At 41.7% G+C, this 14332-nt stretch overlaps 1 protein-coding gene across 2 annotated transcripts in view; it reads left to right on the forward strand.

The window, feature by feature from the left end:
* Window positions 1-1463, forward strand: part of LOC121458867 (glucose 1,6-bisphosphate synthase) — a 33845-nt gene extending 32382 nt beyond the window's left edge. For both annotated transcript variants that reach the window (XM_041668193.1, XM_041668192.1), the window contains one exon: window positions 376-1463. In XM_041668193.1, coding sequence (XP_041524127.1) covers window positions 376-478 — 103 coding nt within the window. In that variant the 3' untranslated portion in view covers window positions 479-1463. The remainder of the gene's footprint in view (window positions 1-375) is intronic.
* The last annotated feature ends 12869 nt before the right edge of the window (window positions 1464-14332 follow it).

Consider the following 14332-nt stretch of genomic DNA (forward strand, 5'->3'; position numbering starts at 1 on the left):
CTTTCTGCTACCTGAAAGACGGGTAGTGTTGTCCCTGTCACCTGTATTGAATATCCTTCAGTACCCCAGAAAGCCATTCTGTAATAATACTTGGCATTAGCATTTGGAGCTATTCAATTGCCTAGTCTAGGAGAATTAATTTATCATAATTAACTCATACTTTATTATGGGTCAGAAGATACCTAGTTCATGATTATTGTTTTGCATATGAATTCTTTGACAGAGTCTTGTTTTATTTTAACTGGGTGAATTTTGTTTTTGTTTGCCAATTATTTAACTATTCCATTTGATATATGCCCTCCCTAAAAGTGAAAATAAATAAATGTTAAGGCTATGAAAATAAGAATTTTTAAGTTCTTTGTCTTTTTCCCCCAGTGACACTGCCTTACTGGAAGAAGAATTAAAGAAGCTCATTGACGCTCTGATAGAGAATTTTCTTGAGCCCAGTAAGAACGGCCTGATCTGGCGTTCTGTATAGGGCACTGCAGAACATTACCACTTTGCACTGACATGGAACGAAGAACTCTAGACAGTGAACCTTGTGTTGGAATTCTCTCATCTGCCAAGTTATCTTTCCCCTTCTCTTTCCTTTGTTCAGCTAAATAGATTATATATATATACATTTGAAATGAAAATGTTTTCATAATCTTAAATGACAGTCATTACGTTGAAAGTGTTCAGTGCCCTCCATTCCTCCTGTGTCACAAACAGTACAAAAGTGAGTTTGCTTATTAAACTGTGGTTAAGCTTAATTACATGATATAATTGTGTATAGCATGGTTTAAAAGAAACATTATATAATATAGGGTTAGTTAAGGAAATTATTTCTTAAAGGTGTGTATGATGCCTGGGGTGTTCCACACCCATTGTGGAAAAGTATCATTGTCATGATGGTAGGTATTGATTTTCAAGTTAGAAACCCAGGTTGGTGGCACATTCCTGTAATTACAGCCCTCAGGAGGCTGAGGCAGGAGGATCATTAGTTAGTTTATGGCCAGCCTGGGTTGCACAGAAAAATTCTGTCTCAAAAAAAAAAAAAAGTTTATAGGTTTTTTGGGGTTTTTTTTGTTTTTTTTTTGTTTTGTTTTGTTTTGTTTTTTTTTTTTTTTTTGGTTTTGTGACCTAGGACAGATGTCACAGTCTGTGGTTTTTACCTCTGTCTCAGGTGCCCTTGCTATGGTGTATATTTACTGTATGTATTTAAGACTGATGTTTACTGAACATAAAACAATAGTGGCAACTCTCCCAGTGGCTTTGTTCTTGTCTAATTTCTCAGTACATTCTCAGGGTGCGGTGTGAACGAAACAGTGTTCCGGCATTGGATATAATTTTATCAGTCCATTTTCTGATGGTTAAGGGAAATCTTCCCAACTGTATAGGTGCTTCCTATATAGAAAACAGGTTTGTTGGCTCTAAAAACGGTTGTAGAAAAAAAGATCTTAATAAAATCTGGCTTAATGTAACTATAGTTGAGTCTTCATGCAAGGATTCAGTTATCATAACCTGTAAGTGAAAAAAAAAACCTACTGTGGAATGAATGTGGCATTTGACAGTCTTATTGAATTACATTTTTATGAGTAGATGTATTCTTTTATCTGAAAAGTGATGCTAATCTTACCAAGAAATGGAACATTAAGATATAGGTATTTTCTGCCACCTTGATTCAACACCCAGTCTCATTTGATCTCAGAAGCTGAACAAGGCTAAGCATGGTTGGTCCTTGAGTGGGAAATTTGGGTATTATGAAATATGAAAGTGCTGTTTAAGACCAAGGTCAATTTATTTTAGTGTGTTGCTGGCTTTGGACTTTCAGATAATATAAATATTCTTCTTTTTCCGTGTGAAAACAGTTTTCAGGAAAGTCATTTGTGGTTGATTCTCTAGCACTCTGAAAAGCCCTAATAGAGAAATATTGTCTAAGCTTTCCGAATTGTGTATCTCCCTACATAGTTTACAGAATACATGCTATATTTAGGATAACAGTAACAAGGCCTTGGGGTGTAATCGCTTAAACCAAGTTTCCTATACGGTACAGCACTGATACTAATTTATTTCCTAAAAATAGTAATATATTGCCTAAACAGATTAGAATGTTAATTAAATCATGGTTTGGTTTTTTTACAGACTTGAGCTAATTTTGGTTGAGCTTGTGTAATCCAAACACAGTTTTCAAAGTATGTTGCCACTATTGTTAATTTGTTCCTTCCTTGCTATTAGAGCTGGGTCCTATATGACTGTAGATAATAGCTATTAGTGTACAGTGCCATTTTCTGTATGGTTTATTTTAAAGGCTTTGCCTTAGAGAAGAAGTATATGGAATGTTTTGTTTTATTCTTAAAATATATAAAACATTTTTGTTTATTGGCTGATAGGAGTATAAGTGTAACGTAGGAAATGGCATGTATTTACAAAGCTGTACATATGGAAAACATGCACATTAATTTCAATGTCTGTGTTCCAGTGATCCAAGAACAAAATGAAACTAAAGTGATGTGATAGCTATTCATTATCACAAAAGCCATGTCATGATTGTCATCCACTTATGAAGAGAACATTTTTGTTTGAATGCTGTAGCATATACAAGATATGTCATCTTAAAGTGAAGTTACTGACATTTGAGCTCTTATCTTGAAGGGCTAAATTCCAGTTATGTGTGCAGGTTCCCAAAGTGTATAAGTTGAAGAAACTATTTGATTTTGTTCAAATTCTTGACTGCGTCTGAACATGTTTAACATAAACTTGGCATAGTGGGTGCATAGGTCCCTGACAGGAAAGGGATGTCAGCCAATGAGTCTCAGCTTTGGCGCTACATTTGTTCATTTCTTTTCTTTTTTCAACAGTAGTATGACAATGAATGCATTTTCTTTGAGTGAATAAATCAGAACAGGTGTTTTCTGGAGCATTAGGAAGAAGAATTAGGCTGGGACAGAGCCCAGTGGTAAAGCACTTTTCTAGCATGCAGATAAAGCAAAGATAGCTGCTAGGCTTGCGGGGGTGGGGGTGGGGGACACGTGGGAGAAGCTTGTCATTGATGGGCAAAAATCAAAGAGTAAAGTGGAAATATCAGTAGAGACTGACAAATAATATATAAAAGCCAGCAATGGCAGCGTGAGAAATGCTTCTTGTGAACCATAATCCAAGTGCTATTAACAGTGGGGTGAACTGTACATGAGGCCGTTCACTTGTGTTTGTGAGCAGACGGCAAGTCTACCATTTTCCTTCAGTCATTACCACTGAAGAGAAGCCCCGTTTTAGGAGGAGAGGGAAAAGCTCTCTTATTATGGATCCCATTCCTCCTGGGATATTCTTTCAAAATCACACGAGAATGAGAGACGAGAAAGAACAAAACTAAAAGAAATAAAACTAAGGATTGTAAAGTATAACCTCTAAGAAAAAGTTCAAGGACTGAAAGTTGTTGAGCTCATTAACTAAATCATAAGTTATTCATTGGGGTTTTACTGAAGGAATCAAAGTAAACACCAATGGCATCCTGATGATCCTTAGTGAAGACACCACAAGGAATAAGGACGTAAAATGAATAGGAAAGACTTGTTGTAAAAACAAGAAAAGAAGACATGGTGGGTAGAAGGGGACTAGTTGAAAAGGGAAGTCAGCAGGAGTAGGAGGGGGTTAAGAGAAGGGTGATGGGGTGACAGTGATCAAAATGCATTTTATACACATATGTAATTGTCAGAAATAAATGAATAGACAACGTGAAATGTTTAAGAAGGGGAGGGGTGATATTTAAAGATTCCTTCATACACACTTTTAAGAATCAGGTTGGAACAAGACTTCTGTATAGAGCACTAATGGTGAGTTGTGCTCACCCCGTATCTAGAGTTTGGCTCGCAAATATCTTGTGTATATTTTGAATGGCAGGTGCATGAGCACAATAATGGGTGTTCTTTTTAATTTGCAAACCGTATGAGATTTGAAGACACTCGTGTTCATCTAGAAGAATGCATGGCTTTATAAGATATTTGAGATCTATTGCAAATAAAAAAGTATCAGTATTTGGCTATAGAAACTTAAGACAGATTCCAAGAGAATAGATACTTTGTGATGTCTGCATACAACAAGTAGACCCCCCCCCATTTCTTCATCAAGATGCTTCTGGAATTGACTCAACAAAAACATTAAGTGGGAGTCTCCTCGAGAAGTTCAACAAATGCTGCTACTACTTCTATTTCCAGACTTTTCCACTGGTGTTTCCAAAGCCTGAAAAATACAAATTCCAGTTGGATACATTTGATTTCACACCTTTCTTGCTCTACCTCCCTCTCCCCATGGCATCCTCTACCTCTGCTACTGTGAAACACTACTACCCTGTTACCTCACTGGTCAGAATATTAACCGTGTTCATTCGGATGCTTTAAACTTGGTCGTGACTGTTTACAGATGATTGTTTTACTGTTGTCAGAATATTTGAGATGTACTGTATGATGTAACTTTAATGTCTTTTAGTGCCCATTTCTGCTTGCCATAGATGGTGTTGCTGTGGCCTTTTACAATGCATTTATTTTTTGAATTTGTTCTTGAAACTGATGAGGAAACAGTTATATTGTCCAAATCGGTCGGTTGGTCTAGCATTTTATTTGGGATGGGGGCAGGTCCCTGGCTTTGAGCAGTCAGAGCACAAAAGTCAAGGAGATCATTTTTCACATCTGTCCAAAGCATTTTATCCTAAACGGAAAGAAGTCTGAAGAGAGAGCTGGGTGTCTAATCCCAGCCCTGGAGAGACTAAGGCAGGAGAATTGCCGTGAGTTCAAAGTCAGCTTAGACTGCATGGAGAGCTCCAGACCAAACATAAAGCAAAATAAAAGATGGCGCACACCTTCAGTCCCAGCACTCAGGAGGCAGAGGCAGGCAGATCTCTGTGAGACTGAGGACAGCCTGGTCTACAGAGTGACAGCCAGAACTGTTTCACAGAGAAACCTGTCTCAAAACCAAACAAAAGACAAAAAAAAAAAAGCCTAAAATAGAAGAGAATGGTACATTGCCTGACTCGTCACAACACGCTGGTTTAGAACCAGTCAGAAACAAAGCAGAATCAGTGTTTATTATTTTTCAGTGTTCGTTGGATTAGTACACCCAACAAGTCATCTCCCCTCTGCTAATTGAGAGCTATCTATACTTTAAAAAGAAATCTTATAAAGAAAAAAAAGAGGCCAAGAGGGCAAAGTAACCAGAGTTTGCTTCCTAAATTTTCCATCAATAGAACCCTAAATCAGAGGAGCATGAAAAGGATGGGTAATGGAGCCCTGTGAGAAAAACCCAGAGAAGCCCATCACTGACATGTGAGTCCCTCTCTGGCTCTGAGTCACCAGGGGATTCTGAATTCTCTGCAGTAAAGTATAATATAAAGATGAACTTCACACGGGGCTGGGGATGTAGCTCAGCGCTGGAGGGCTTTCCTGACATGCCAAAGGGTCCTAGATAGCAATATTCCCAGCACCACACACACAAAAAAATACAAGAAAGAAACACAAATTTGTCATGTGTTCCTCAGTTCCCAGCCCCATCTCCCAACCTGCAATTGCTGTTTTTTTTTTCCTGGAAGGACACATAATGATCTTATTTTAATTTAATAGATCCTAGGATATTCTCTGCTCCCTAACCTATACTTCCAAAGTAGTAATGCCAGGTTAATTACCTGCAACGGCTATATTACTTTGAGCCGTATAAGATTGTCTGAGGTATTAGCCATTTATTCTGTTTAATTCACTGACTCTCCTTGACACACCAGTCAGCTGCCTGAGAGCAAAGGTCATGATTTATTGTTTTTAATATCTACTCTGCTTAATTCGGTATCTCCTGTTTTGCAGTATTTAACTGGTGATAATAGTAATTAAGAGGTTTTGTTTTAAGGTAAAATTTAAAAGGTAACAAAAACAGTTTTCCAGTTAAGTTTTAAAGATACGCATTATTACTGAACTGGGCAGTAAGCACACCCTTAAGACACTCTGTTGTGATAAACATGACCAAAAGCAACTTGGGAAGAAAAGGGTTTATTTCATCTCAGAGCTTAGACGTCCAACAGTGAGGGAAGTCAAGGCAAGAGCCTGGCTGGAGCTGAAGCAGAGACCGTGGAGGATTCCTGCTTACTGGCTTGCTCCCAGTGGCTTTCCTGGAAGCTTTCTGATAGTGTCCAGGACCACCAGCCCAGTCTGGGACATCAGGCCAGTTGGTGGAGGCATTTTCTCAATCGAGGTCCCCTCTTCTGAAAGGACTAGCTTGTGTCAAGTTGACATAAACCTATGCAGCACTCTCAGTTTCTTTGGGGAGTGCAAAGCATCTTTCCTCATGAAAACCATAACATATAATATTTTCTCACAAAACAAGGGTTTGGCCAAGATGGCTACGAATGTATCTTACATGGGTCGAGCATCACTTATCTGGATGCCATTTTTTTGAACTCATAACCCCACCTTATAAGTGAGTCATCTGATTTGATACTTGACGCATTTTGTCCAATATTAGGATTCATCGTGTGTGTTATTGGAGTCACTCAGGCAAAAATAAGTGGGGGGGGAGTGGAGATATCTATCTATATATGGTGAGTCCTTGTTGTAGGCTACAGTAAGCTCTTGGTATACATTGAATGTGACAGATAAAACAGAACCAAGAATGGATTAATTTTCTAATAGCTCAGAATCGTGCCCTTGTTTTAACAGCTTCTGTCAATATCCCATCTTCCCCTGTGAAAATAACAGTATAATGTGAGCCTGTGAGAATTTGCACTTTGTGTATTGGTGTGTGGATTTCTGTGGTTTTAATCAAATGAGATATCCTCAATAATAAACAGGTCTCCATAGGCATGAGTGTCTATGTGATTTTTTATTGTCTCAGATACTGTGTATTTGATAAAGTTTGCTGTCCAAACTGATGTTCCTAAAATGTGGGCATAATTTATCCTAGAGTCTGCTTGCACACTAAATATTTTGATTCAGCACTCAGATTATTTCTCAATTGACTCATCTGGAAGTCCCAGAGGTTGAGAACTCATATTAAAATAATAGCCTGAGGCTGCAGGGGAAACTGGGGCACGGGTGCAGAGGGAGGAGATGAAGTTCAACTAAGTGGAGGAGATTTTCCAGTTGTCCTCTCTTCCCATGCGTGAATGCTTCCCACTGGTGAACAAAGGCCTTTGAATCTGGGGATAGCAGCCCAAATTGAGTCCTAGCATTTTTCTGTACAGTTAGGGAAGCCTCTGGACAACTCGGGGACCTGGTGATGGGACCAAGGCAACTTACTCTGCTGCTTCCTCTCTGTTGTGGTTCGAATGTGAAATGCCCCCCCCCCATGGACTCGTGTGTTTAAACACTTGGCCCCCACCTGACGGCTCTGTGAGAGGCTGTGGAGCCCTTTTGAGGTAGATAGCCTTCACTGAAGAGCTAGCCACTTCAGTTCCACCCACATCTTGACTGCCAGTGGCCATCCTGCCACCATGTCTTCCCCACTGTGATGGAGTATATTCCTTGGAGCTGTAACCCATCAAAAGCCCTTCCTTTAATTGCTTTTGTCAGGGTACTTTATTACAACAGGAAAGTAATTAATATACTCCACCAGGACCGGAGAATAGCTATTCAAAGTTTGCTCAATGAATCGGAGTCCTCCAACCAGATGGGCACCCTCCCTCCTTGTATACAGGAAAGCACTGAGGCTAGGGAGCACTCACAGATCACAAAGGGAACTGGGACTGATGCTCAGATTCCTTTAAACTGTGTGTGTGTGTGTGTGTGTGTGTGTGTGTGTGTGTGGTGTGAAGGTCAAAGGAAGTCATTGGATATTCACTATCACTCTCTACCTTGTTCCGTAGAGATGGAGTCTCAACAAACCTAGAGATAGTGGTTTGCAACACCCTTCTTTCCCCCACTACACTACACTAAACAAACCCCAATGATCCTCCTGTTTTCCCACTTCCAGTGCTGCAGTTACAGGCACTCAGTACAGCTTTTTGCATGTGTGCTGTGGATCCAAATTCAGGTCCTTATCCTCTTAGAGCAAGCAGTGAACCTCAGCCATCCCTCCAGCCTAACGTTTACTTTTTAACCTAGTAAATCCTGCCTCCCTGGCTACTCTCTCTGAATTCCTTTTGCAGAAAGGCGAGCTTTTCTGCAGTCTAGTGTTTGCCGACTCTTATTATTATGAATTTGTCATGTACAGCCAGGGGCACCCATGGGACACTCGTCATTCTGTCTAGAGAGCTTAGGCTGAGTCTTTAAAATGACTTTCTCCCATCCTCCAAGTCACCACGGGAAATAGGTTTGTCCATTGTTTCAACACACTTTCACAAACTGTTTCAACAGTTTCCCATCTCTCTGCCTCTTGAAATAATTTCCTCATGCTTCTAAACTCCACTGCTTGCCATTTCTCCCATGTCCCCGATCCAAATGCCGTGAATTGTAGGGTTTTCTTAAAGCTACCATTTTGCTTTTAGGCACCAATTTCTGATTCAGTCAACTTTTCTTTTTTGAGACAGGATTTCACTGTGTAGCCTTGGCTGTCCTGGAAATCGCTCTGTAGACCAGACTGGCCTCGGACTCAGAGATCTGCCTGTTTCTGTGTTCAAGTGCTAGTATTGCTAGTATCAAAGGCCCACACCACCACCACCCAGCTGATTGAGTCAACTCTTAACAAAACAAGCACCTGAAAACTTTGGTGGCTAAAATAGCTCTGTCTTACAGTTGTATGGATAGGAAATTTTACCCAAGGTCAGGTAGGTGGTTCTTCAGGTCCTAGCTAAGTTTCTTTATCTGTCAGTTCAATTTGACAGTTTAATTTCAGTTTTTAGGATGACTTCAGCTCTGCCTCATTTGCTCTCATATTGTAGCAGGCTAACCTAGGCCTGTTCAGTGTGCATCTGGGCATGGTCTGAAGACACATCAAACATAGCTCCTAAAGGCCTGTGTTCAGAATTGCTACCTATGCTTTCTGTTGCAACATACTTGCCAAGAAAGTTCATAAGGCCTTCTCAGATGCAAGGGGATAGGAAATAAACTCCACTTCTTTTTTAAAAGTTTTAATGTGATATAATTGTTAGTATATAAATTTCACATCTCACACCTAATTTGGTAAAATTTGTGTATTGTGTTTTGTGTTTGTGATGTATATGTATTTACTAGTGTGTCATGTTCATGACTGGGCAGAGTTGCTCATTGCATGTCTTTATGTGTGGAGGTCAAAGCTTGATATTGGGTGTCTTTTTTCGGTCACTCTCCGTCTTTCCCAGCTTTATTTTTGAGACAGCATCACTAACTGAACTTGAAAGGTCATCTGTTTAGTTAAACTGGCTGGCCAATGAGCTTCAGGGATCCACCTGTCTCTCCCCTCCTCTCTCCTCCATCCTTCTGCACCTGGTTTATGTGAGTTCTGGGGTTCAAACTGATCCTCCTGCTTGTACAGCAGGCACCTTACTGATCCGTTTCCCCAAGTTTGTAAACTGACCTATAGTGAATCACCCTCATAATCAAGACAGTGAACAGACTGCCACCCCCGTGTGTTCTGTACCCTCTTGACACTTTTACATGTGCCCTCAAGCCGTCACTGACTTGTCTGGGGCCATTGTAGATTCGTTAGCTTCTATAAATGGAACCACGGGGCTGGAGAGATGGCTCAGCAGTTAAGAGCACTGGCTGCTCTTCCAGAGGTCCTGAGTTCAATTCCCAGCAACCACATGGTGGCTCACAGCCATCTATAATAAGATCTGGTGCCCTCTTCTGGCCTGCAGGCACATGTGGAAGGAATGTTGTATACATAATAAATAAATAAATCTTTAAAAAAAATAAATAAATGGAACCACGTTTCCTTCATTGTTTCCAATATCTGTGAGAGCTGCAGATGTGAACCTCAAGGACTTGGAAGTCTGGCTCTACAAAAAGAAATTAATCTTTTTTGCTAAGTTAATAGCCAATGCTTACCAAGGGTGGTGGGTGTGTATTGGCTCCTAAATCCCACTAGGGGGCAGTGTGAGAATGTCTCTGCCCTCATAAACTACTTTGGGAAAATCCTGTCTACTTTGAATGGAAATGTGCCTTGAGGTCTGTTAGTTGCTGTTCCATATTACGTTTTCATACACTGACTGTTCTGGTTCTAGAGAGAGCTTTATCTGACCCACCTCTAAGTCCAAAAGCCTGAGTTAGCCCCGACAGTATCTACTTCTTCCTGTAGCAATTCCTCAACTTTGTATCCTAGTATTCAAATCTAATCTAATCAAACCCTAGCCTTTGATCCTGAGAGCTTTCACAAGGGGACTGACTTTCCTGTATTGGCCTCTGGATAGAGTTTTTGTTTCCTTTTTTAGTGTAGAGAAGAAAGATGTGAGTTGAGGTCAGTTCCCAGAAACTCTCCTTGGACATATAGAAGAGAGGCTAACGCATGAACTAAGGAGCACCTAAAGAAATGAGGGCTGGAGAGATGGTTCAACAGTTACTGCCTGCTCTTCCAACTAACCTCGGTTCAATTCCCAGAACCCGCATGGCAGCTCTTCAGTTCCAAGGGATCTGAACCCTCGTCTGGCCTGTATGGGCACTGGGTATGTGTGTTGTGCATAGACAGACATGCAGGCAAAACACTCATACACATTAAAATAATAACATCTCTGGGACTAGAGATATGGCACCAGTCACTCAGAGAATCTGGCATCAATACCCACACCCACATCGCAGATTACAATCTAGCTCCATTTCCAGAGGGTACCAGGTACCTACGTACGTACATACACCCAGGCATGATACCCATACAAACATAAAATGATTCAATGGAAAGTACATGCCTCTAAGCCTCACAGACTGTGCGTGCTCAGGCTTTATTTTCTGGCAGCTGAGCCCCTTCATTTCACATTGTTCTCAAGTGCAAAGTGCAATACATATTTTATGATTTGTAATTTAAATTTGAGGGGATTTATTATTTTTTAATTTTATGTTTATGAATGTTTTGCCTGTGTGTGTGTGTGTGTGTATATATATATATATATATATATATATATATATATATATATGCACCACCATGAATGCCTGGTACCCACAGAGGCCAGAAAAGGGCATAGATCCCCTGGAACTGGGGTTACATATTGGGTGTGAGCTATCATGTGGGTGCTGGAAATCAAACTGAGGTCTTCTGGAAGAGCTACAAGCGCTCTTAATGGCTGGTCCATTTCTCCAGCCCCATGATGGTTAATCTAGAGTTACCATGGAAGCAAAACTCACAGATCTGTAAGGGATTACCTAGATTAGGTTAAATGAGTCAGGAAGATCCATATTAACTCTGGGTGGTACCAGGGCTCTAAATAAAAAGAAGAAAATGAGCTGAGCCCTGGTGGATGGTGGTGGCCTTGGAGAAGACTATATGTATCCCCTGAAACTCTAAGCATCTTTCCTTCTTCAGTTGCTTTTTTTTCAGGTATTTTGTTGCAGCATTGAGACAGTTAACTAATAATCTTCATGGATTTGTTGTAAGAAAGTGGAGGTAAGTATTCTAAGGTGTGGCAGAAGACTGGGATAGTGAGCCTTTCATGTGGAGAGAGAGGATGGGACTGTTCTGAACGGCTTTCCTGCTCTAGGCTTCCCTTTCCAGTGCGTGCTGGTTGCAGTTAGGTGCAACCCCGCCCACCTGGAGCTTGTGACCTAGTGGCAGCGGCAGCTACTTCTCTCACACAAATAAGAAACGTTTGATTGCGATAAATTCTTCTAGTGGAAAATGCAGGGCGTGTTTTGAGTAATGGGGACTTTAACTTAGTCTGCAGACCAAAAGTTCCTGGGGAGATGACTCAAGGGAGGAAAGGGTCAGAAATTACCCATGCGTCAGCAGAGTGTGGCTGGAGCCAGAAATGACAAGACCAAAGGCAGCACACTGGGAGGGGCCCAAGACGAGCACAGGGGTGGCTGCTTTTGAAGACACCACTCCCTTTTCCTGCCTTCAGACGCTTGAAAATCTTGACCTTTCCTCAATCCTTTTGTTTCTATCTCAATTTTTCCTTTTTTTCCCCTAAAAAGCCTAACTGTGGTAACATTTCTTCAAAGCTAAAAAATGACCTTCAAAAATAGGAACGGCCTAACAGCTCCACAAAATGACGTCCAAACGAGAAACCCACCAGCCTGCTAAATACCAACTAAGAACTTGAGCCCTAACAACTTATCTGTGCTTGGAAAATGACTTTTTTTATTTTACTTTTTAAGATAGGTCTTATATAGATCAGGCTGGCTTTTGTAACCAAGACTGCTTTGAGCTGATCGTCTGTTCCTACCTCCTGAATGCTGTAATTGGTATGTACCATGAGGTGTGTATCATGAAGTGTGTACCGTGAGGTGTTGTACCGTGAAGTGTGTATAGTGAGGTGTATACCAAAAGGTGTGTACTGTGTGGGATGTACCATGAGGTATGTATGGTGAGGCGTGTACCATGAAACATGTACCATGAGGCCCAAAGGTATATTTTATACCTCTTCCAACACCATATAAGGTTTGTACTTGTAGCATACTTTAGTTTAGTTTGCTTTGGATCTGGGTCTTCTGTTGTCACTTATAGTGACTTCAGAAAATCTTCCCTAATAAAGTAACTAAAATGAATTCCTTTGCTATAGGAAGTTTTGGTAGGAGTGATGAAGCATGTGGTTTACTCTGTCTTGTCCACTGTGTGTGGCTGTTAAAAACTTGAACAAAACTCCAATGATAGCCTTTGCTGGAGAGGCTGTGGAGGAAGGGGAACCCTCATCCATTGTTGGTGGGAATGCAATCTTGTGCAACCACTTTGGAAATCGGTGTTTCGGTTTCTCAGGAAATTCGGGATCAACCTACCCCTGGACCCAGCAATACCACTCCTGGGAATATACCCAAGAGATGTCCTATCATATGACAAGAGCATTTGTTCAACTATGTTCATAGCAGTATTATTTGTAATAGCCAGAACCTGGAAACAACCTAGATGCCCTTCAATGGAAGAATGGATGAAGAAAGTGTGGAATATCTACACATTAGAGTACTATGCTGCGGTAAAAAACAATGACTTCTCAAATTTTGCATGCAAATGGATGAAAATAGAAAACACTATCCTGAGTGAGGTAACCCAGACCCAAAAAGATGAACATGGGATGTACTCACTCATAATTGGGTTCTAGCCATAAATAAGGGTCACGGAGTCTACAATTGGTGATCCCAAAGAAGCTAAGTAAGAAGGTGAACCAAAGGAAAAGCATATAGTTGTCCTCTTGGCTAAGGGAAGTAGACCAAATTGCCAGGGAGAAAATTGAGATCTTGGGGGTGGGGTGGGATGGGGGTAAGGGGAGATGGGGAGAGAGGGGGGATAGGGGGAGAATGGGGGGAGCTTGGGGAAGGGGGAGGATTGGGATGAAGGAAGGTTGGATGGGGGAGCACGGAAGCACGGTTCTTAGTTAAGGGAGCCACCTTAGGGTTGGCAAGAGACTTGAACCTAGAGTGGCTCCCAGATGCCCAAGCCGAGGTCCCCAGTTAGTTCCTTGGGCAGCTGAGGATGGGGAACCTGAAATGACCCTATCCTATAGCAATACTGACGAATATCTTGCATATCATCATAGAACCTTCATCTGGTGATGGATGGAGACAGAGACAGAGACCCACACTGGAGCACTGGACTGAGCTCCCAAGGTCCCAATGAGGAGCAGAAGGAGGGAGAACATGAGCAAAGAAGTCGGGACCACGAGGGGAGCACCCACCCACTGAGACAGTGGAGCTGATCTATTGGGAGCTCACCAAGGCCAGCTGAACTGTGACTGAAAAAGCATGGGATAAAACTGGACTCTCTGAGCATGGCGAACAATGAGGGCTGATGAGAACCCAAGGACAATGGCACGGGGTTTTGAACCTACGTAATGTGCTGGCGTTGTGGGAGCCTAGCCAGTTTGGATGTTCACCTTCCTAGAAATGGACGGAGGGGGGAGGACCTAGGACTTACCACAGGGCAGGGAAAGCTGACTGCTCTTTGGGCTGGAGAGGGAGGGGGAGAGGAGTGGGGGGAGGGGGAGAAGGGTGGGAGGAGGGGGAGAAGGGTGGGAGGAGGGGGAGGGAAATGGGAGGCTGGGAGGAGGAGGAAATTTGTTTTTTTTTTCTTTTCTCAATAAAAAAAAAAGAAAAAAAACTTGAACAAAATGCATGAAGCAGGGGTGTTTGAGGACTTTGGACTCCTAATCCTTGGCCTAGGATGTATCCAGTTCTAGGAAATAAATGGTGGTGAGTTAAGTAAAGCCCAGGCTTCTAACCACAAAAAGGTGGCAGGGGCAGTGGCGGCAGTGGCAGTGGCCTTGGCCAGGAGCTCCAGGGAGAATATCAGATCACAGGCTGCAGGAGTGAAGTTCCGTGAT

This window comes from Microtus oregoni, unplaced genomic scaffold (genome assembly GCF_018167655.1).
Source record: "Microtus oregoni isolate MIOR12 unplaced genomic scaffold, Mior012 000018F_ref0000195, whole genome shotgun sequence".
Taxonomy (NCBI): Eukaryota; Metazoa; Chordata; class Mammalia; order Rodentia; family Cricetidae; genus Microtus; species Microtus oregoni.